Below are 22686 nucleotides of genomic sequence, written 5' to 3'. Positions count from 1 at the left end.
ATACTGACGATGGGCCTGTGCCGCCTGTTGATGGTGATTCAGGGAGGGATCCCTAGCAAATTCTCCCTCTGCCAACCATATGTCCTCCTCCATCTCCACCAACTTTTGGCTAAGCCATTTCCTGTGACTAGATACAGCCATAATATATATAATATATATAATAAATGCCTTAGCGGCTTCCCACACCGTTAGAGCAGAGGTTGAACCTTCATTCAGAGGCCAATATTCCCCCATTTCTTTAATCAATTGATCCTTCACCTCTGGGACCTGTAGCCACCTGGGGTGAAGTCTCCACTGCACTGGGCTGGTTAGACCCTGGGACCGTAAAGTAAGGGAGGGGGGCGTGATCTGATATAACACTTGGAAGATAAGCGGTATTGGTTATCTCTGCCAGTAAGGGCCTGGAAACTAGAGCAATATCAATTCTAGATGCTGCATTGTGAGAGGTCGAGTAGCATGAATACACTTTCTGAGTTGGAAATGTATTTCTCCATGGGTCAATAAAATTATACGTATTACACCAGTTAGTTAATGGACTAGTGGTCATATCTGTTGAGGCATGCCTGTCCAACGTATGAGATAGGACTAGGTTCAAGTCACCCATTAATATCAGTGGCACCAGGTCCCAGCTGCTAATTTTAGACCGTATTAGGGAGAGAACCTCTAGATTAGTTGGTGGAGGTAGGTAAACATTGGCGATAATGTAGAGTTTGGTTCCCCATAAGCACCTCATAAGTATATATCTATCCTGCGGGTCAGTACATATGTGCTGAATCAGTATATTTACCAATGAGGATGGCTACCCCAAGGGAGTATGTGGAATAGGAGGCATGAAGTACCCTGCCGCCCATGCCACCCATGCCTTTTTCAGTGCCAGGACCCTACTGAGTCTCTTGGAATAATTCCAGATCTGGAGACTGTTTTCTAAGGTACTGAAAGACAAGTCCCCTTTTAATTTTGTAGTTTAGACCCCTGGTATTCCAGGAAATAAGCCTAAGGTGAGCCATGAATACTGTTGAGTGTTAATCGATACCAGCGGGTCAGCACATACCTCCTACAGACATGCATAGTCTTGTCAACACGGGCCTTTTCCCCTTGGGTTCTCTAATTATTCCATGTGACCAAGAGTGCGCTCCATAAAGATCCCAACGGCCTTGTAGGGAGGGGAATGGAGAGAGGGGGAGTGAAGTAGAATGAACAGGAGAGAGGAGACGGTAAATTAAACACAATTAAACTTTCCCAAACCCATCCTGCCCGACCACCCAACCTGGCGGGCTTCTTCCCAAAACTGTACTTGAGCGTGGAATGTGCTCCACCTGAAGTTACACATGAATAAACAAAGCAATGAAAATTTAGGGGCTGATTCACTAACTTCGAGTGAAGGATTCGAAGTTTTTTTGGGCTACTTCGACCATCGAATGGGCTACTTCGACCTTCGACTACGACTTTGAATCGAAGGATTCGAACTAAAAATCGTTAGACTATTCGACCATTACATGCTTGTAAGTGCAGAAAAGAGAACAGAACTAAAATATATCGTGGGGTTCCCGTTAGTTAACCTCTGGCCTGCCTTAAAAGTGACTTCCAGGCAAGTGTAGAAATGGTTCCTCAGTGCAGTTAATTGTACCCAACATACTGTGAGGTTAAAGGTCAGGAGTATTGTCACGTTACCTTTAGTGATTAGAACTGGCACGAGAGGGCTGTTGTGGACGACGATCCAGCCATGCTCCTGCTTCCTCCGAGGAGGTGAAGAAGTGGACCTGCGAACCGTTGGTCACTCTCAGTTTCGCTGGATACATCATCGCATATTTCAGCTGTAGCTCCCTCGTCTGTCTCTTGACTCCCACAAAGGTGTATCGCTTCTTTTGCAGACTTGAGGAGTAGTCCAGGTATATGGCTATCCTGTTGCCCTCATGAGTGAGATCTCGCTTATCTCTCGCCATGGCTAATATGGCGTCCCGATCTCTATAATTCAGAAGGCGGAGCAGGAAAGGCCTTGGGGGTGCCCTAGTAATCGGGGGTCTACCCGGGACCCGATGAGCTTGTTCCACCACAAAGAAGTCAGATAGTGTGTTAGTACCCAGGTTTGCATTGATCCAGCTCTCAATAAAGGCCACAGGGTTGTTGCACTCTGCTCTTTCGGGCAGGCCGATTATTCTCCGATTGTAATGCACTGGACACCTGAATTGTTATGGTCTCATGCTGTCACATCACATTTCTACCTGTTGTGCATAACATTAGAGTAGCCAGGGTGGTTTGGCGTGGGCAGTTCGTGGCAGCTTGTAAAATATAAGTTGTGCCTCAATCTCCGTACGGAGGTGCTTTATGTGATAGGTAGATGTGTGCCTTCAGTGGTACTCCGGGGGGGGGGGAACCAGCCCGTAGCCCAAAAATGCTTGGTTTATAGATGTGGGCAGCTATCAGGCAGTCTGTAGGTGCCCGCTGTTATGCCACTACCTTTGGTAAATATTGTTTTGGGAGGAGTAGTGGGGCGCCCCTGGGAACCGAGAAGCCATCTGGGTGTGCAGGCTTCCTCTGGCCTCAACCTGTTATGGGTTGAGAGGTGCGCACTCCCTCAGGTTGCCTGTATGTACCCCCTTCACTCCTTTAATGCTAGGTATAAAGTATAAAATACTAGGTAGAAAGTGTTTTGTTCCTCCTGTGACCACTAGTTTTGGATGGGTAACGCCTGTCTAGCTCATTTTGCCATTGTTCATCTATAACACACTAAAAGCTAATTTAAAGGTCACCCAGATCCCAACCCCCCCCCCGTTCATATCAGTAGCCTCTAGTAATTTGCACCCAAATCAAAACCATCCATTGAAAAGCATGACTTGTTGGACCTCTACAACTTTATTTGTTGTTTTGGAGACACATTATAATTTCTGAAAAATTCATGCACAAGACACTTGAAATGAACAGATATTTAACTTGATCAATTTATATAGTAAATAAAGTACCCCCTTTTGTAAAATATATAGTGAATAAAGTACCCCCTCTTGTAAAATATATAGTGAATAAATTACCCCCTCTTGTAAAATATATAGTGAATAAATGATCCCCTCTTGTAAAATATATAGTGAATAAATTACCCCCTCTTGTAAAATATAAAGTGAATAAATTACCCCCTCTTGTAAAATATATAGTGAATAAATTACCCCCTCTTGTAAAATATATAGTGAATAAATTACCCCCTCTTGTAAAATATAAGGATATTATAAGTTACCAAGGAGTTTCATGACTTCGGCCTCGTGTTTTTATACAGGTCATGAAACCCCGAGGTAACTTCTAATATTCTCATATTTTGCATCTGGGGGTACTTTATTATTATAATACACAAATTTCTGTGAGTCATGTGACAGAAATGGCATCAGAACTCACCGTTTATACGGATATAATTTACAAGATACTCATGGCTTTTGTGTATTATAAGGATATTATAAGTCAACAAAGAGTTCCATGACCATATATATATATATATATATATATATATATATATATATATATATATATATATATATATATATATATATATATATATATATATATATATACATACATACACACACACACACGTTTCAGTGAGTCGTGACAAAAATGACATCACTACTCACTGTTAGCATAACAGAAAGTTTTAACAAAACCCATGAACAGTAATATACATACATGTGCCATTATTACTTAAAAATTATGTAAAGTTATTTTTTAGTTTAGTTACATATGGTCATGAAACGCCTCAATAACATAAGATATATTCTTAGAATTTAAAGTGGGGTGTATGTTATTCCCTATAGCTTCTAACGTTCATTAGATTATTTTGTTTTTGTTCAAATAAAGAAAACTCCCAAATCAGTTCCTGCTATCCAGTTTATTTATTTTACAGATGAGTTTTTCACTAGTACCATTGTTTTTCTTTTCTTTACTTCGTGTCTAGCATCTGTACATCACATTTGGTTCCTATTTCACATCTGTCTGTAATTGAATTTGAGTATGGTTTGCATGTCTGTGTCCTTTGAGCTTCCTTTCATTTTTTTTTGTACATTTGCTTTTGAACTCGTCCTTTCTTGTTACCACAGTTATTTATTAATTTTGGATTCTGTGTTTTCTTTTCATTCTTTTTCTGTTCTTCTTCTATCAGTCCCCCGTGTAAATAATGTTACAAGAACAGGGAGTTGTCCTTAAAAAACGTAATTTTAGGGCAAGTAAAATATTGGCTTGAAATATCTCTGTAACATTCAGCTCTTCCCTGTTACTCAATAGCTGCCTAATAGACGTTGTTTATTTATGATTGGTTTATGGATAAACCACCTCTGGAACAAAGAGCAGTAACTCCTGGCACTTCTGTAAGTGTTTACAGCTGCAGGGAATACGCCTTTGTAACACAACCCTGAAACATTTTGGATCACTTTTGTTGGTGTAGGGTTAGCAGAGTACTTTTCTCATGCAGTTAAATGGGAATAATACTCTGTATGTTTAACATCTATATAATTATCCCAAATAGTCTGTAATTTGTTACCATTATATGGCTCTTAATTGGTTGCATCCTTCTCCACTTCTTCCTGCACACTAACTGCCTAATAAGTTAAAAGATTTATATTAGCTACTGAGAATATCTCTGCATGTATTGCCTATCTGACTATATCAATGGGAGACTGTCACTACTATTTCAAAAAGAATTCACTGGTACTCCGAGGCAATTACAAGCAGAGACAACCCTTGCGTGTTTATTAGCAGAAAACAGCAACATTTCGGGGATAAAACCAGTGCCAGTGAATTCTTTTTGAATCTATTTTGGAGGGTGCCGATCCCTACATCACCTGTGCACCAGGCGTGTGTGAACAGTGCTTTGTATCCTAGACTGTCACTACTATTTGTCAGACAAAACTTTCATATGAATGCTGTCTGTCAATTAATGGCCAAAACATTGTCTGAAAAACATATCTGAATGGTAAGTGGTAGATAGTTAGACTTAAAGAATGAGCATTTATTGCACAAAGAATAAAATCTGCTCATCTATGGCCAGCTTTAGGCTGGGATCAGAGAGATATGGGGGAGGGACTTGGTTCTGCTTGTCACTCACTTACATCATCAGTTATGCTAATGAGAATATATTATTGTTAATGTTTTTATATAGACACTAGATCCAAAAGGTATGCTAAAAACTGCATTACTTACACTTTTTAACATGTAAAATCATATTAGGCTGAGTGAAATAAAAAAAGGTATATGTCCCCTTTACGTTCATTGGTTTCTGTTGTTTAGCTGTTTGGCCCAATGTGAAATTCTTGTTTTATCTCCACAGGTGTTCGTAGAAACACTGGACAAATGCTTTGAAAATGTCTGTGAGCTGGATTTAATATTCCATGTAGACAAGGTATGGTGACCGTAGCAGAAGGTTAACAGTTCCTTGTTCCTTCCATTTACCACTCTTTGTAATCTATCCTTCAGCCACTTCTCTATCCAAGTACAAATACTATGTTTCAATCCAAAACCCCTTAAAGGGGAACTATTGCGAAAAAGAAGATGTAATGTTAGCTTCAGCATAGTGAAATAGGAAACTTTCTAAATACAATCAATTGAAAATGTTGTACTGTTTCTGAAATAAGTGCCCCAATAGGCACGAAACGCGTTAGGTATCATGTCCTAATAAATTTTCTACTTTTTTACATTTGTTTTCGTATTTTTGGAGACCCTCACATTCCGTTCGGACACAGTAATTCCGTTTTTGAAATAATCAAGTTTATCTTCACTATTCCTCTCCGCATCTGTTTCTCTTCATTCTGTTTTTATTCAGGACTTGGGTGTCAGATGAATGATCCAATATATCTTATAGGGGGATCCTTTTGCCTATAAGATGCAATAGAGCTCACACTATTCACCAGAAATCCCGTCTCGCTACGTGTAAAATTTATGCAAAAGGCAGTTATTTTGTTTGTACTGGAATCATGTTATTTGAGTGAGCTCTAATTCATCTGCTAGAAAAGGAGTCTCCCCTATAATATATATTGTATCATTCATCCGACACCCAACTCCTGAATGAAGACAGAATGAAGAGAAACAGATGCCGAAAGAGGAATAGTGAATATAAACTCGATTGCAGAAACAATGCAGAATTTTTAATTGATTGTATTTAGAAAATCTCTTACTTCAGTATGAGGAAGCTTATATTAAATTTAGATTTTTGTGATAGTTCCCCTTTAATGTAACCATTAACCTTCTATGTGGAACTGTATCAAATGTTTTAGTAAAATCTAAGCATCATTTACAAGTTGCCTATTTGAAAACAAACTGCTGATTTGTTGCTGTGGTTACTAGACCCAGTATAAAACATTGCATCTTGTGTTTTATAATCCCCATGATGTTTGGTCTTGGATACTTTTCCCAAGATAAACTAAATGTCGTGGGTGATCGACAAAAGTTGAAGTGCTTATGGCACCCACCAATCAAAATAAAGCTATAGTTTTGTGAATAAATGCCTTGCATATTTTGTGCTTCCTTCAGGTTCACAACATCCTTGCAGAAATGGTGATGGGAGGGATGGTACTAGAAACTAACATGAATGAAATTGTCACTCAAATTGATGCACAGACAAAGATGGAAAAGTCAGAGGTGAGAATAAGAATAGTTATGCTGTGGGGACAATAAATTTTTTTCACATATGCATATAAATGGTATATTTTCCTGTGTTAGTATTACAATAATTATTTTAACTGCGTGTTTATTTCATTTCTGAAGTAATAATTTTGCATCTTTTATTTCTCCTCAAAGCAAGAGAGCAGCTCATTAATCATCATTGTAACAAAGTGTACAGCACACAATATTTTAATTCATTAATTATTATGAAAAGCTGCATTGTGGTTGATATAAAAATGATAGGGAAAAATAGAGTTTTAGGGAGTAAACCGGGGTGGAGAACCCCACTGGTCAAGTACAAAATAAATATCAAGAAAACATTTGTTGGCATCACTTAATATCAGCAATATTTGATCCCAAATGCATTAGCATATCTAAAGTGAAGCTTATTACTTGCACAGTTTTTAAACATTTTCCTCAGTCAGGAATGTGTTTTTACTAAGCGGGACCTTTTTCAAGCAGTTTTTGTTTTCATCAGTATTTCACTTCAAGTTGTGTGTGTTATTTGTTATTCTGTTAAGCCCTTAACATTAGCGAGCATTGTTGCTTTCATTATTTTAACTGCATTACACCAACACAAGTTAAGCTGCGGGTAAACTGTTTGCAGGTTAACTGTTTGTGGCTACCTCTGTATTTGATGATCTATTCAACTTTTAATCCTTATTAATTTAAAGAATTTTAAAGTAGACTATGAAACCAATTGATTTAACACCCACTGCAGCATCGTTTTTAGGTATTGTATGACCATTCCTATTGAACAGTAGAACTGCATGTTTTTAGGTACTGTGTTAATATGTAGTTAGAGGCATATTTATTACCATTGGAGACAGTTATCACTGGTGATGTTGCCCATAGCAACTAGGTATGCACCGAATCCAGGATTCATTTCAGTACTCGACTTTTTTTCAGCAGGATTCAAACTAATCCTTGTGCCTGTCCGAACTGAAAGAGAATATTTTAAAATCATGTGACTTTTTGTCATCAAACAAGGAAGTAAATTTCTCCCCATTCCTGATTTGCCTATGCAAATATTTGGCTGAATCTTTCACAAAGGATTTGGGGGTTCTACCGAATCCAAAAACTGTGGATTCAGTGCATCCCTTATAGCAACCAATCAGCTATTAGATTTCAACAGTCACCTACAAGTTAGGAAACAATAGAAAATATCTGATTGGTTGCTATGGGCAACTTTACCAGTGATGTTTGTCTCCAGTGTTAATATATATACGCCCTTTAGATTTCCCCTGACTATCCATTTTGTTTGGAATCTCGGTTAATGCTTTTCACAGCATAGAGGCCTTATATGACATTCCCTGTTGTATTCGGAGTCCATTGAATCGGAAGTTTAAAACACATTGTCTTTATAATACATTTTTTATTGTACTTTGTTTTTTTTTATTATTTTTTTTTATACACCGCTCAGTGTACACCATTTGAAACAAACGAATAACCACATCACTTGAAATAGGGTTTTGATATTATTCCTTGGGACTGGATGCATTCCATTGCAGGTTTTTTTCTTCAACTTGATTCAAGGTTTTTTGTAACCATCATCTGTGTTTCAAATTCAATTAAAACATGAATAGATCAGCCTCCTAATGTCTGATATTTTTGCCAATTACAGCTTAATGATTATAACTTGTTAAGGCACAATGATTAAGGTTACTGTGCAGTATTTTTGTGGAGGGGGCTATAGCAGAGATGTGTCCCAAATACCAAAGGCTGTTTCCTTTAATGGTATTCATGGGATTTAGCGCATGGATGAACAAGGCTAATTTTTTTTCCTATTAAGCACCAAAAGGGCATTTGGGAACTGCATCAGAATATGCCACATTACTCATCTATGCGTTGAACTATCTTAGCTTCCTTGGAATGTTGGTATTGCTCTGATTTGGCTTTCAGAACTGACCCCATTCTTCCCTATGGGGATTGTACCCATAGGAGCACATTGAAAAGCCAAAGGCAGATACAGTGGAAATATGATTTTACATTTACCCATTACCCAGGGGACCATGTCAAAACGTTGTAAATTCTGGGAAACCGTTAAATCTAGGAATGAAAGAAAGCAGCTTTCTGAATGGGACCACAACAAGACCGTGTCAACTCCGGGAAAATATAAAATTCAGGGGAAGTAAAATCAGGGTTCTACTGTAATTGTTTTATACATACTGTATGACTGTTTTTTGAATATAAAAAAATGTGTTAACATCTGCTTTTCTAATTATTTTTCTGTGTACAGGTTATTTATATAGATAGGTAAAAAAAATCATTATTATTGATGAAGGTTTTATCATAAGGTGTAATTTGTATTAATTTTTGGTGCATTGTACACATCCCTCTATTTCTTAAACACGCATTTTCAAATAAATGAATCACAAGTTATAGTCTAAAATTGTAATAACACAGTTCTGTATATTTTTTGACTTGTGTACATATCCAGTCTTTGCATTTTCTAAGCACATATTCCAGTAAATTGAGACTCAAAATATGCCTGTTTGTATTCCATATACACATTTTGAGGTGTTTAATTCGAACATGACTGCTTTATGTTGATTTACATGACAAGAAACTATAGTTCTCTCATTACCCTTAAAGAAAATCTAGCCCTCTTTAGCAATATATTTCTCACTGTATACACACAGATGATATGTAGCAGCTCATTCATTAATCATTTATGTCAATGTGTGCATTCATGTTTTGCTTTTTCCGAGGACATTGCTTTAAGATGCTCCTTACCAGATATAATTTCAATTATGCCTAAATATAAACTATACGCTGTATATTTGTGATAACAGTAATGGCTTACCAGTAAATCTCTGAAAGAGTTGGAATTTACAAATTATGCAAACACAAGGCATAAGTTCAAAAATGTCATTATCAGGTATTTGCTGTGGTGTGTTAATGTTGCAAATTCTATTTAAATCACTGCACAGTTTGGCTCCTATAGGCAAGGCTTCTTGTACAGTATTTCAGTGGTCGTCTGTCCGTGAAACAGTACATTTCATCTCATCCACCTCATGGTGGCATTTATAAACATGCTCAAACTGATTTTGAGGTCCTTGTAATAATGAGATTTACTAAAATTATCATAAACCTATAAACCCTATAAAAATAAGTCACGCAACTTATATTGACAACGCTGGAGTTGCTTTCATGGAAAACCCTTAATTCAGTGCCACGTGAAAGACTTCACACGCTTGGAGAATTTTCAGATTTCTCTGCCTAAACTAGAACTGGGTCATTCCTTTGAGCATCAGTTGCTGTAAGTTCAGCATTAGTTCGTATTGGCTTTGCTCAGCATGATGATAATGATTCTTCCAAGACTAAGAGTAAAATGTAAGGGTATATCCCTACGTTAATCAGCCTTCGAGTGCAAATGAAATTTTTCTACGTATGATTCTTCCAAGACTAAGCCATGCTTTTTCAACTTGGCTGCAGTCAGTAAAATCTCCATTAAACCAGGTTTGACATTTAGCTCAGCCATTGAAGGGCATACACTTTTCCTTAGTGTCTTTGCAGTCTGAAGCTTCGGGGGTTTTTGCCAAACGGGACTGGGTTTTCTCCTAATAAGCTGTCTATACCTTAAAGGAACAGTAAAACCAAAAAATGAAAGGGTTTTAAAGTAATAAAAATGTCATGTAATGTTGCCCTGTACTGGTAAAACTGCTAAGTTTGCGTCAGAAACACTTCTATAGTTCATATAAACAAGCTGCTGTGTAGCAATGGCAGAAATTGAAAAAAGGCCATATGGCACAGGTTAAATAGTGGATAACCTATAACACCATTATGTTCTACAGAGTTTAGCTCCCATCTGCTGTGTAATCTGAGCCTTTTCTCCTTGCCCCCATTGCTACACAGCAGCTTATTTATATAATCAATAGTAGTGTTTCTGAAGCAAACCAGTGCAGGGCAACACTGCATAATATTTTTATTACTTTAAAACACTTTAATTTTTTGATATTACTGTTCCTTTAATACTCTTGATATGCTTTTACTGTTCCCAGTGCTGCAGGTTCCATCAGGCACATAACTGTAGTAGTGCTATTCCCAGGATAATGGGTCCCTTCTTGGTATCAACAGGCCACTAAACTATTTTCACGGTAGGTAGTTCACCTGTGAGGCTTTGTGACGTCTGCCATCTTAGCACACACTGATATTGGTTATGATTGTAAAGTTTAGTTGATGTTTTTCTTTCTACCATGCCAAACCAAAGGCCTGTGTAGTTCAACTGATGATTTAAAAACACTGCCTGATCAAGGAAAAAGGGGTCATTTACGTTTCTCCCTGGGCAATAGTGCACCCCTTAGTGCCGTTACAGAAAACTTCTGCCCGGGCTAATGGTTGTGCTGAGCACCTTGCCCTGGCACGAGTGTGCAACACCTGGGGGATCAAGTAACTTCTAGAAAAACATTTAGTGTCGAGTGTGTGAGCCGATGACTACCTGTACGGCACGAAACGCATAAGGCTATGCTAAGATAAATACTTTTTAACCGCATCAACTTATGGAGCGTTGCCCGGTTTGTGCCAGCCCTTCATTATTTATTTGCATATTGTTTACCTGGGGGCTCAAGCCAGCCTTGTACTTGTAAGTACAGGGCCTTTAGCTGCCTCAGTCCCCCCCCCCCACAACCTTTTGACTGAATGACACACAAGTTAGCAGAAACCTAAATCCTCACTTGCTCCGTGAAACAATTTGTATTTTTAGAGAAAAAGTGCAAAACCTTATTATCCAGTTTTGGTGCTTTTGGAAATGGAATTTTAGGCAGTAGAATATGAAAACCAACGCGTGTGAAGAATATTACAAGGCACTTTAATTAGGCTCAAAAGGCCTCAAAACTATAAGTGGAATAACACTGCAGCATAGTCCTGGAATAAGAACATGCAAATGTAAACCCATAAGGAAAACGAGGATGGGCTGAAATCCTGTTTTATCTGTGGAACATTTCTTTTACTGATCCTAAAGAAGGACTATTTTCTAATATGTTTAGCTCTTTCCATTCTTCTCTCTTGCAGAGTTTTATCTTTCAGTCTCCCAGACAGGACAGGTAGACAAAGGTACTGCCGATCACATGTACTTTGTGTACTGCTGAGAAGGTGAAAGCAAAATGATGTCATTGACATTATACCTTATTATGGCCAGACTTTTAAGACTTTTTCTTAATATAAAATTTTGTGCCAGCCACACAATTTTATTAGTGCAAATCTTATTCTTATTTTAGTTATATTTTATTAACCCACGCTTTACTAGATTTTGTAGCATTCCATGCTTTTTCTGTTCATAAATGTGAAAATTGTTTATTTGTTTTGCTATCGAATAGAAATTCCTGTATTAAGTAGATGTAAATGTGATTTAGACTGATTGATATATAATTTCACAAACACTGTTTTTAACTTGGGTTATTGTTAGTTTATACATAGCCATCAGTGTTAGTAGAGTGTTAAACACATGAACATTTAGAGTTCAGTATTGACCCAAAGAATCACATGAAAACCATAGGAAAAATACAGGTATGGGACCAGTTATCCTGACACCTGTTATCCTGTTTTCTCTGTAATAATAAAATATTAACTTATACTTGATCCAAATTAAGATAATAAAACCAGCTTATTGGGTTTGTTTAATGTTTACATGATTTTCTAGTAGATTTAAGGTATGAAGATCCAAATTGCAGAAAGATCCGTTATCCGGAAAACCCCAGGTCCCGAGCATTCTGGATAACAGGTCCCATACCTATATTTAGAAGCCAAAACCTCCAGTCCTTTGTTTGGAATTTGTAGTAAATAATCACTGTAGTCACTGTAGCCAAATTCCACATAAGGCACATCTTGTAGTAGACATAAATGAGTACATGCACAGAGAGTGCAAGTCAGGATCGGACTGGTGAGTGCAGGGCCCTTAAAAACCCCTACAGGGGCTGATGCCACCTGCCCTCCCACGAGCATGCGTATATTAAAGGGATACTGTCATGGGAAAAAAAAAATTTTCAAAATGAATCAGTTAATAGTGCTACTCCAGCAGAATTCTGCACTGAAATCCATTTCTCAAAAGAGAAAACAGATTTTTTTATATTCAATTTTGAAATCTGACATGGGGCTAGACATTTTGTCAATTTCCCAGCTGCCCCAAGTCATGTGACTTGTGCTCTGATAAACTTCAATCACTCTTTACTGCTGCACTGCAAGTTGGAGTGATATGACCCCCCTCCCTCCCCCCCCCAGCAGCCAAACAAAAGAACAATGGGAAGGTAACAGATAACAGCTCCCTAACACAAGATAACAGCTGCCGGGTAGATTTAAGAACAACACTCAATAGTAAAAACCCATGTCTCACTGAGACACATTCAGTTACATTGAGAAGGAAAAACAGCAGCCTGCCAGAAAGCATTTCTCTCCTAACTTGCAGGCACAAGTCACATGACCGGGGGCAGCTGGGAAATTGACAAAATGTCTAGCCTTATGTCAGATTTCAAAATTGAATATAAAAAAATCTGTTTGCTCTTTTGAGGAATGGATTTCAGTGCAGAATTCTGCTGGAGTAGCACTATTAACTGATGCATTTTGAAAAAAACATGTTTTCCGATGACAGGATCCCTTTAAACTTACCGCTAGCACATTGGGGGAGGGAGATCAGCGGCCTGGGGGAGCGCCCTCAGGGTACGGGTCTGGGCCGGCGGGGTCCACCGGGTTTTTTCCCAGTGTCTCGCAGGCTCAGTCCGACCCTGGTGCAGGTCAATGAGTGGCTATCATTCACAGGCATAGAAAGACCATAGATTTAAAAGAAGCTCAACTGCTTTCATTGTATTGCCTAGTACTTCTTACTGACAGGCACCAATTATTCATATTTTTCTTAGCAGGAATTAGAAAGTGTATATCAATAGGAACTTAACAAGTATGAAGTTACGATAATTATCATTATTGTAATTGTAAGCTATTTAAAGAATTGATTATATTTTGAAGAATACATTTTCATATACTAAATCGGAGCTCTTGCAAACATATATAATCGGAATCAAATTTGCCTGTGTTGGATTCATACATATGGCTCCTCTGATTGGAGGTGATGTAGTCCAGCTACAAGCTTTATTTTTACTTTATATTTGTATATAAAGTTCCAAAATATTCTGCATTGCTGATAAGCCACAGTTCCACTTCCAAAAATCTTCTGCTTGTAGACTTGATGAAGCCAGAGTGATCATTTATGATGACTGTTCCATTGGCCGTTTCCAAGAATATAATGAGTCCAACCAGATTTACAAGATAAGGGTGGGATAGAGGGTGCTAAAGAATTGTTGGCTTGCGCCAATTATTTGCACCATGCTCTGCCTTCGGGGATGCAAATAGATTTGTTTTACTAGGAACACCTCATGTAGTCATGTAAATATGTAGCTTCTGGATAAGGATAGCTCCTATTTTTATAACATAACTTTTACTGTTCTAATAATTTGGTAATTTGCTGATATCATAGAAGCAAATCTATCCTAACTATCTGCATTTTGTCATGCTTTAATTATTTATTACATTTTACTGTAGAAAAAGCAATACTGCAGCACTCCAGGTTTCAAAGATGAAAAAAAAGGTGATTTATTAATGTCACATACAGTCAGCTTATATGTGACCTAAATAATTCACTTTTTCCACCTTTGCAATCAGGAGTGCTGTAGTAATGATTTTTCTACAATATATACGTAACCTCTGGCACAAGGTTTTGACTGCTCTGCACCCAATTCAAGATTAAGGTGCATGGATGTATGCACACAACCTCTAGAGAACTGTTAATTATTACATTTTAAACACAACTAAATGTAAAACAATACATTAAATATAAGGAAGGTGATAAAATCTAATTTATCAGCCAGTGTGACAGTCCAGGAGAGAATTCAACAACTTCACAGTTCTCGCTGTAAAGAACCCCTTCCGAATATTTAGAATGAACATTTTTTTTCGTCTGACCAGAGTGGGTCGTATGGCCGAAAGATCGAATTACGATACGCCAAGGGGCTTCGACAGGTCGGTCGGTTAAAAATCAAACCTTCCCGATCGATATACACGGGCAGATAAGCTGTCAAATTGGTCCAAACGACCGATATCGGCAGCTTTATCTGTCCGTGTATGGCCACCTTAAGTGTTACCCTGGGTAAATCCCCCTAACTCTTTACTTACCCCTCCTTGCAGATTCAGGGCACCAGTGTTCGCGGATGCCATCTTCTTCTCTTCTGTAATCTTCGGGAAGAGAGCGGCATAGTTCCATTAATGTGTTTTCTCCTCATAATCCTGCATTATGATGCTATTTTATTGTTGGCCCTTGCTCAACCAAATGTGGCCCAACCCATGGATGCCTAAGTCGTGCAAAGATCTTCTCATTTGCTGATGTTTAATGATAACTTTCAACTTAAATATCAGCTTGTGTTTTAACATATAGCTTGAACAAAGTTACAAACACAGTTAATATATACAATGCGTATTCAGTAATATAATGATATGCCCTTTTAAAAGTTAGCTTAAGCCTGAAAAAGTACAGCATTTGGCTTTTAGATTAACTAGTTTTCTTGTATCCATTGGGTGCCCGAACGCTAAATGTTACTGAGGAGGTTTCTAAAAATCTGCATATACCGTACAAGCTAAAAAATCTTAATATTAAAAAGTTCCTGTTTGAAGTTTATATATAAATATCTTTTTTTCTTTTTTTTTTTTTTTTTTAAAGCTTCAACTTTACATTGAGTTTTGCTTGTAGTTTTTGCTGTTATATTTTCCTTTCTTTTTTTTTTTTTTTTTTTTATTTTGTGGGCCTGGCATATAAAATTTCTAAAATTTCCATCTGCTTGCATTACTATCCCTGTGATTCAACATCTTTTAAATGAAATGAGTGTCCAAGTCTGCAATCAGTTTGGCGCATTTTAAAATGCATTCAGACTTCATTTTGTTTTCTCAGATTCTTTTTGTTTTGATTTCATTTAGGGATATTGTGTGCGCTGTACAAATCAGATGCCACCAACTCCTGTTATGTAATGCTGAAATAAAAATAGTCGATGTCATTTTTATGCCTATCCAACTAGAGGGTATTATTAAAGTGATACTGACACTAAAAATTCACTTTTCAAAATATTAATCTACATCAAAAGTTACCTATAGGTCATGTTGTTCATTTTGTTGCTGATAGTTCTGCTTTTGTAAGTAATTGTCACTTGAAGTTCCTAAACCTGACTTTTACCAACCTGACTGCATCTTCTTAACCGGTCAGAGTTTCTAATGCTAACGGACTCCTGCTGCACAAATATGGCAGCCCCCTGATAGAGGGACATGGTAGTAAGAAAGGTCACGTAAAAGCATCAGGCAAATACTTTTATGACAAAATTATCAATAGCATTCAAAGACAATGTTGTGTTGATAAAAAAAAAATATTTTCTGATGACAGTATCTCTTTAACCTACCTTTTAGTTTATGGGGCATGAACACATTGATCACATAAAATAAAAGTGGCTGCAAATGGAGATGGGCATGTTCATCATCTCAGTTCTCACAATCATAACAAATGCCTGCTTCCCATGAGCCTTGCCTTCGACAATGCAGATAATGGATTGTTGCTCAGAAAAAGAAAGTTTTAGGCTTATCTGAAAAGATCAACATTTACTATTATACATTGTTCATCCACTGAAAAGATTGCGTATCGTTTGCATAATAGTAAATAAAGATGAACTCTAGAAGCATTTAACAGTGGTCTTAGTAGAAGAACTTAACCATTTTCTACAACCTCATTTCTGTGTAAAATGTAAAGAAGAGGAGAAAGCGATGATTTGCACAACCCTATATTTAATTTTAAATTATACAAAGACAACCTATCAAATGTTGAAACTCAGAAATGTTGTTGTTTTCTCAAAATTATATGCTTGTTTAAATTTGATGCTAGCAACACATTTCATAAAAGCTGGGGCATGTTTCCCACAGTGTTGCCTTTTCTTTTAACAACACTCCCTAAACGTTTAGGAACTAGGAGACCAATCACTTGAGTTCTGAAAGTAAAACGTTGTCCCATTCTTACCTGGTGTAGAATTTCAGCTGCAGAACAGAACAAGGTCTTCTTGGTATTTTTCCTTTCATAATGCGCCAAATGTTTTCAGTCATTGACAGGTCTGGACGGCAGGCCAGTTTAGCATCTGGACTCTCTTACTACATTGTATATTGTTCAGCACCCCCATACCATGATAGATGTTGGCTTTTGAACTGTGTGCTGATAACAAACTGGATAGTCCTTCTATTTAGCCCGGAAGACACACCATGTTTCAAAAAAGAATTTCAAATTTGTAATCACCAGACCACAGGACAGTTTTCCTGTTCACCTCGGGTCATTTGAGCTTGTGCCCAGAGAAGGCAGTAGTGTTTCTGGATCATGTTTATTTATGGTTTCTTCTTTACATGGTAGAGTTTTAACTTGCATTTGTGGATTCAGCAAAAAACTGTGTTCACAGACAATGTTTTTCAAAAGTGTTCCTGACCCCATGCAGTGATTTCCACTACACAATTGTGTCTTTTTAATGCAGTGTCGTCTAAGGGCCTGAAGATCACGGTCATCCAGTATTGACTTTTGGACTTGTGTAAAGAGATTTCTCTGGATTCTCTGAATCTTTTAATGACATTTATGTACTGTACATGACTGGATCCCCAATGATGAATGCTGTTCTTAAAGGGATAACCGGTTTTTCAAAATGCATCAGTTAATAGTGCTGCTCCAGCAGAATTCTGCACTGAAATCCATTTGTCAAAAGAGCAAACAGATTTTTTTGTTTATATTTACTTTTTAAATCTGACATGGGGCTAGACATGCTGTCAGTTTCCCAGGTATCGTCAGTCATGTGACTTGTGCTCTAATAAACTTCAGTCACACTTTACTGCTGCACTTCAAGTTGGAGTGATATCACCCTCCTTCCCCCAGCAGCCTAACAGAACAATGGGAAGGTAACCAGTAACACCTCCCTGACGAAAGGTCACAGCTCCTTGGTATATAAGAACAGCATTCAATAGTAAAAATCCAAGTCCCATGCGACTCCTTCAGTTACATTGCATAGGAGAAATAATAGCCTCTCTGAAAGCAGTTCCATAGCGCAGCACTGACTCTTTCTGAAAGCACATGAAGAGGCACAATGACCGGAGAGGCTGCATATATTACAACTAAAAAAAAAAAAAAAAAAAAATCTTTTTCAGTATTTTATTGCCCATCTCCCAAATGAAACATGTTGCTGGCATCAAATTCTAAATTAGCATGTATTTTTAAGAAAACAATACAATTTTTCACTTTCAGTGTTTGATATGTTGTATTCGTCCTATTCGCATTTAAATATAGTTTAAATGATTTGTAAATCAATCTTTTTTTAATTTTTATTTTTTCTACACAGCATCCCAACATTTTTTTGAAAACCAGGTTGTAGGTGTGACCCCGTAATGTTAGATTTTTCTCATTAGAACTATACAAAGAAAGAATTAATTATTAGATGTAAGAAAACATATACACCAGTAACATGGATTAGAGATGCAGAAATGATCCATGTTTTTTGTGTTTGCCTTAAGTCAGAGAACTCTAGGACCCTAAGTTAATTAGGATAATTAAAATTAGGATAACTTCAGTAGCAATATACATTCTGCACCATGGTCAATTTATCAACACATGATTGAGATATTTGTAGAATTTGTTTTGGTCACCAAATGTGGTTTCTGTTATAGGCCTATATTTCTGGCAGATCGTTGGCAGGTAAACTGGTTAATTTAAGAATGATATTTAACCAACTGACAAGTATAATAGTTTAATTTACATCTGTATTAGTTAATTAGTAGTCATCTGTTGTAGTATAATATCTTTTGCTGCAAAATCTGTTGTACTTATCCTGTGATACATAGGAATACTAAAGTACCTGACAAGTAATCCACAATGTATCTCATACTGTATTTGTTATTGTTAAGCTATTAATACATGAATTAACCATTCCTGTCACAAGTGGAGTGCCTTTGGATTTTAGCATAGACTCATTTGTTATAAGCCGTATTTAAGAACATGACCAGGGCCGTTGCAAAAATGTTTTACTGAAAAAAGGAATTGGCCAGTACATGTATATGCTTTGCAGCAAAAATACTTAGATATGTAGAAGATGAACTAGTACAGAATTCCCTGTGAATTTTTGAGAAATGGGTTGGAAGGATATAGCTCATGGATCTCCACTTTGTGAGTTTCCAGCTGTTGCTTAACTACATCTTCCAGCATCTCTTAGTGGCAAATTTATCAAAATTCGAGAAGCAAAATATATTTTCACTGCTCCTGAAAAGTATCATTGACATTGTACAGTGAATTTTCAGTAGAGAAAATGATTGAGAAAATATACCATTGGCTATTTACTAATAGTAAAAAAAAAAGAAAACAGTAAATTGCAGGAACAATTTATACCTCCTGATAAATCAGTTGGTTTGAATGGATAGCTAGTGGTTTCCGTTTGCAGTTTTATTTAAGAGCGCAATAACATTAGAAAAAGACTGATAAATGCAAAAAAAATAAAAAGCGAATTTAGCGTTTAAGCTCGAGCATCTCGACCTTTGATAAATCAGCCCCTGAATTTTCAGCTGTAGTAGATTTTGGGATCTGTAATTTGCACTTTAGCACTGTAGCTTGTTAGTGTTGTGTATTTAGCTCATAGTTGTGTTCACATAAGGGTTCAACTGCTCTTATGAGAATGGTCCAATTACCATTTGGTTTAACAGTGCTAAGAAAACTCAGCCCTGCCTTTATTGTTATTTCAGAGGCAAATAGCGTGATTGCAATATTGTTTTGATTTATAGCTACAGTCCTCCAAGTTACAAAGATAATTCTCCATGGCTACATGAAATAATAACAGAAAACCTTGTCCTAGCAGAGAGCGCTAAAGTTGAACTGTAAATGACAGAACACTTCTGGAATGCCATTTTGAAGAAGAAAAAAATAATTTTGTCCTATTGCAATTTCAAAGGATTTTTCATAATCATGGAGCCATTAAAGCTGACATTTCATGTCTTTGTTTTTATGACACGTCTAACCCCTAATTTATAAAAATCCATTCCATGCAATCCGTGAGACTCCATGCAGCTACTGTGACCTTTAGAACATCCACTATGTTCCATGTTACTCCGCAGGTAGTTTAATCTAGAATTAATCCTGTTTTGCTTTTCTCTCTCTGTGTTTCATAGGCTGGCCTAGCAGGAGCTCCAGCGCGGGCTGTATCTGCAGTAAAGAATATGAATCTTCCTGAGATCCCAAGAAACATTAACATTGGTGACATCAGTATAAAAGTGCCAAACCTGCCATCTTTTAAATAAGATACTTCCCTGTACTTGAATTTGATAAAACGTTTACGAAATAAATGTGGAAAGCGTTTTTCTATTCCATAAAAACTGAAGGAACTGTATAGACTGTTTGTGATAAATCTGAAGTGTTGGATTCAGCTAGATGTTGCTGTTAATACTGCTAAAGCTAGCTCAACCTGACTCCAGAATTACATTCCTACGCCCCTGGAAGGCATGTCACTATGTCTTGGCTGCTCCCATTTCCAGATAAAGTATTCCAAATGTCATTTTTTTCTGTTTACATAGTTAAGTAATTCCATTACATAATTAGAACACAATTCCTTATTCCTAATGTTTCCTACGTGATTGTCTACGATTTACACAAAAATCCAGTTTTTAAAATATAATTTGAGATTAAACACGAATACATTTGTTTTTAGTATCTTTATATAGGAACTTCATGATAAATCTGTTTTTAACACTGTAAAAACACGGTGAGCTGGAATCTTGTGGTGTAGTATTCTGTAAAATAAATGTTTTATGAATGTCATGATTGTTTTTATTATTTATAAAAGTATTTTCAATGGTTAAAAGGCGTGTAGCAGGAAAGTCGAATACTTATCACATATGGAATTCTTTTTCTATAACAATTCAAATCAACATTTTTTTGCAGGGATGCTGCAATGCACAGGAGAAATAACGAGTGTTTTTTTTCCATACAAGTTCAACACTTCTCTTCGGAAGAAATATATACTACAATAAATATATTTCTGTTTAGGCATTGCTCAACTTTTGTAACATTAGAAAAAGGAAAATGACCAATATTGTATTTTCAGTGCAGATGTTTCTCCACTTCTCTGGTCCTACTGGTGTTATATGTGGGTAAGTACTGCCAAAGGGCAGCCTATTAGTTGGGATAAAAGTGATTTTTTTGATAAAGAAACCAACTCTAATTAAAATACTCTTTTAAATACTTTTTTTTTTTTACCAAATATAATGAAGCATCCTATTGTGTCAAAGATATTATTTACAAACACTGGGATATGATTCTGACTGACCCTGTACTGAATATTGTGATGGAAAAGAGACCACGGGTTTGTTTCAACTGGACAGGACAACCAAAAATATACTGGTACCGTCAACATTTTGATGTAGGAAAAGCAAAATCACCGCTATATTTGATTTAAGGACACATAAATGTGCCAAAAATAACCTCCACTTACCCATGTGTTTTGCCCGTCTACACAAAATAGAGGTTACCAACAGGGTCGGCATCACAAATCAGGGGGCCTCATACAACATAATCATCTGCCCCCCCATCCTAAAAGTTATTGAACAAACCACACATAATTGGCCAGGGTTAAAAAAAAAAAAAAGCACAGATAGTAAGATTCAGAAATATTTATACAGTGCTAAGTAGCCCAATTTTATCTATGTTAAACACAAACTTTTTTTAAAGAATCATTTCTACTAAAATACAATGTGGGGATTAGCTTCACTAACAATCAATTTTAAAGGACATAATAGAAAAAATGTATTGCCTTGCCTGGTTTAGTTGCTCAGTACCATTAAAAATAACCGCGTCCCCACTGCTCTCAGGGAGCTGCAGAATCGGGTAGGGTGGGCGCAGCTGTAGTTCCTGCATGTTCCTCAGCTTCTATACTATTGGTTTTCTCTTAAAGGAACAGTTCAGTGTGAAAATAAAAACTGTGTAAATAGGCTGTGCAAAATAAAAAATGTTTCTAATATAGTAATGTATAAAGGCTGGAGTGAACAGATGTCTAATAAAACAGCCAGAATCCAACTTCCTGCTTTTCAGCTCTCTAACTCTGAGTTAGTCAGCGACTTGAAGGGGGGCCACATGGTACATTTCTGTTCAGTGAGTTTGTAATTGACCCTCAGCATTCAGCTCAGATTCTTAAGCAACAGATATGACCCATGTGGCCCCCCTCAGGTCTCTGATTGGTTACTGCCTAGTAGCCAGGGTAACCAGTCAGTGTAAACCAAGAGAGCTGAAAAGCAGGAAGTAGAGTTCTGACTGACATGTTATACATCAAATCACTCCAGCCTTTATACATTACATTTTTGGCTAACTAACTATATTAGAAACATTTTTTATTTGGCACAGCCTATTTATTTACCCAGTTTTTATTTTTACACTGAACAATTCCTTTAAATCCCGGTAGAGCTACACTGGGATTAGATAGGCTGGAGGGTGAAATTTGACCTTTCCTCCCAGTTTATCCAATCAACATGCGGTTCTACCGGGACTTCATGAAACTCCCAATAGAATTGTACAGAAGAAGTTCCACCCTCCCCATCTGATTCTGCAGCTCCCTGACAGCAGTGAGGGCCCGGCTACTGAGTGAGTACAGTGGCCTGGCCCCATTAATACCCAAAAAGCAACTGTCCCCCCAGTCCCCCCCTGATGGCAGCCCTGGATACCAATGGCAAAGAGTCTCATCAACTGCCATTCTAATTGTATTGTATATTTGCTTATAGAATATGTGAGTGGCCCCATTAGGTCTGTGGGCAGAGATTCGGGCACAAATTTCCATTTTTGTTTTGTTTGTTTTTTGTACCCACAATGCAGCAATATTTCCCAGAACGCCAGCATTATTGGTAATTGAATACAAATTAGTAGCAAAGATGTGTATAGATTTAAGCACCTCAGTTAATTAAAGGTGCCCATTTTAAAATCTGTTTTATGTATTTGCACTTATGATTGTAAATGAGACCGTGTCATGTGTACTTTTT

General features: G+C 37.2%; 1 protein-coding gene across 3 annotated transcripts in view; it reads left to right on the top strand.

Moving 5' to 3' along the window:
* The window catches only part of LOC108717342 (AP-3 complex subunit sigma-1), a 30326-nt gene extending 9847 nt beyond the window's left edge, over positions 1–20479 (top strand). The window contains exons 4-7 of one of the 3 annotated variants that reach the window (XM_041568316.1): positions 5303–5374; positions 6502–6609; positions 11647–11688; positions 19834–19950. In XM_041568316.1, coding sequence (XP_041424250.1) covers positions 5303–5374; positions 6502–6609; positions 11647–11682 — 216 coding nt within the window. In that variant the 3' untranslated portion in view covers positions 11683–11688; positions 19834–19950. Of the gene's footprint in view, positions 1–5302; positions 5375–6501; positions 6610–11646; positions 11689–18345; positions 18369–19833 lie in introns of those variants that run through there. The other 2 variants (XM_041568314.1, XM_018264292.1) reach the window with 2 other exon arrangements.
* The last annotated feature ends 2207 nt before the right edge of the window (positions 20480–22686 follow it).

Source organism: Xenopus laevis, chromosome 1L (assembly GCF_017654675.1).
Source record: "Xenopus laevis strain J_2021 chromosome 1L, Xenopus_laevis_v10.1, whole genome shotgun sequence".
In the NCBI taxonomy this organism is placed as follows: domain Eukaryota; kingdom Metazoa; phylum Chordata; class Amphibia; order Anura; family Pipidae; genus Xenopus; species Xenopus laevis.
Note: the sequence above shows the minus strand (reverse complement) of the source record. Positions and strands in the feature narration are given on the sequence as shown.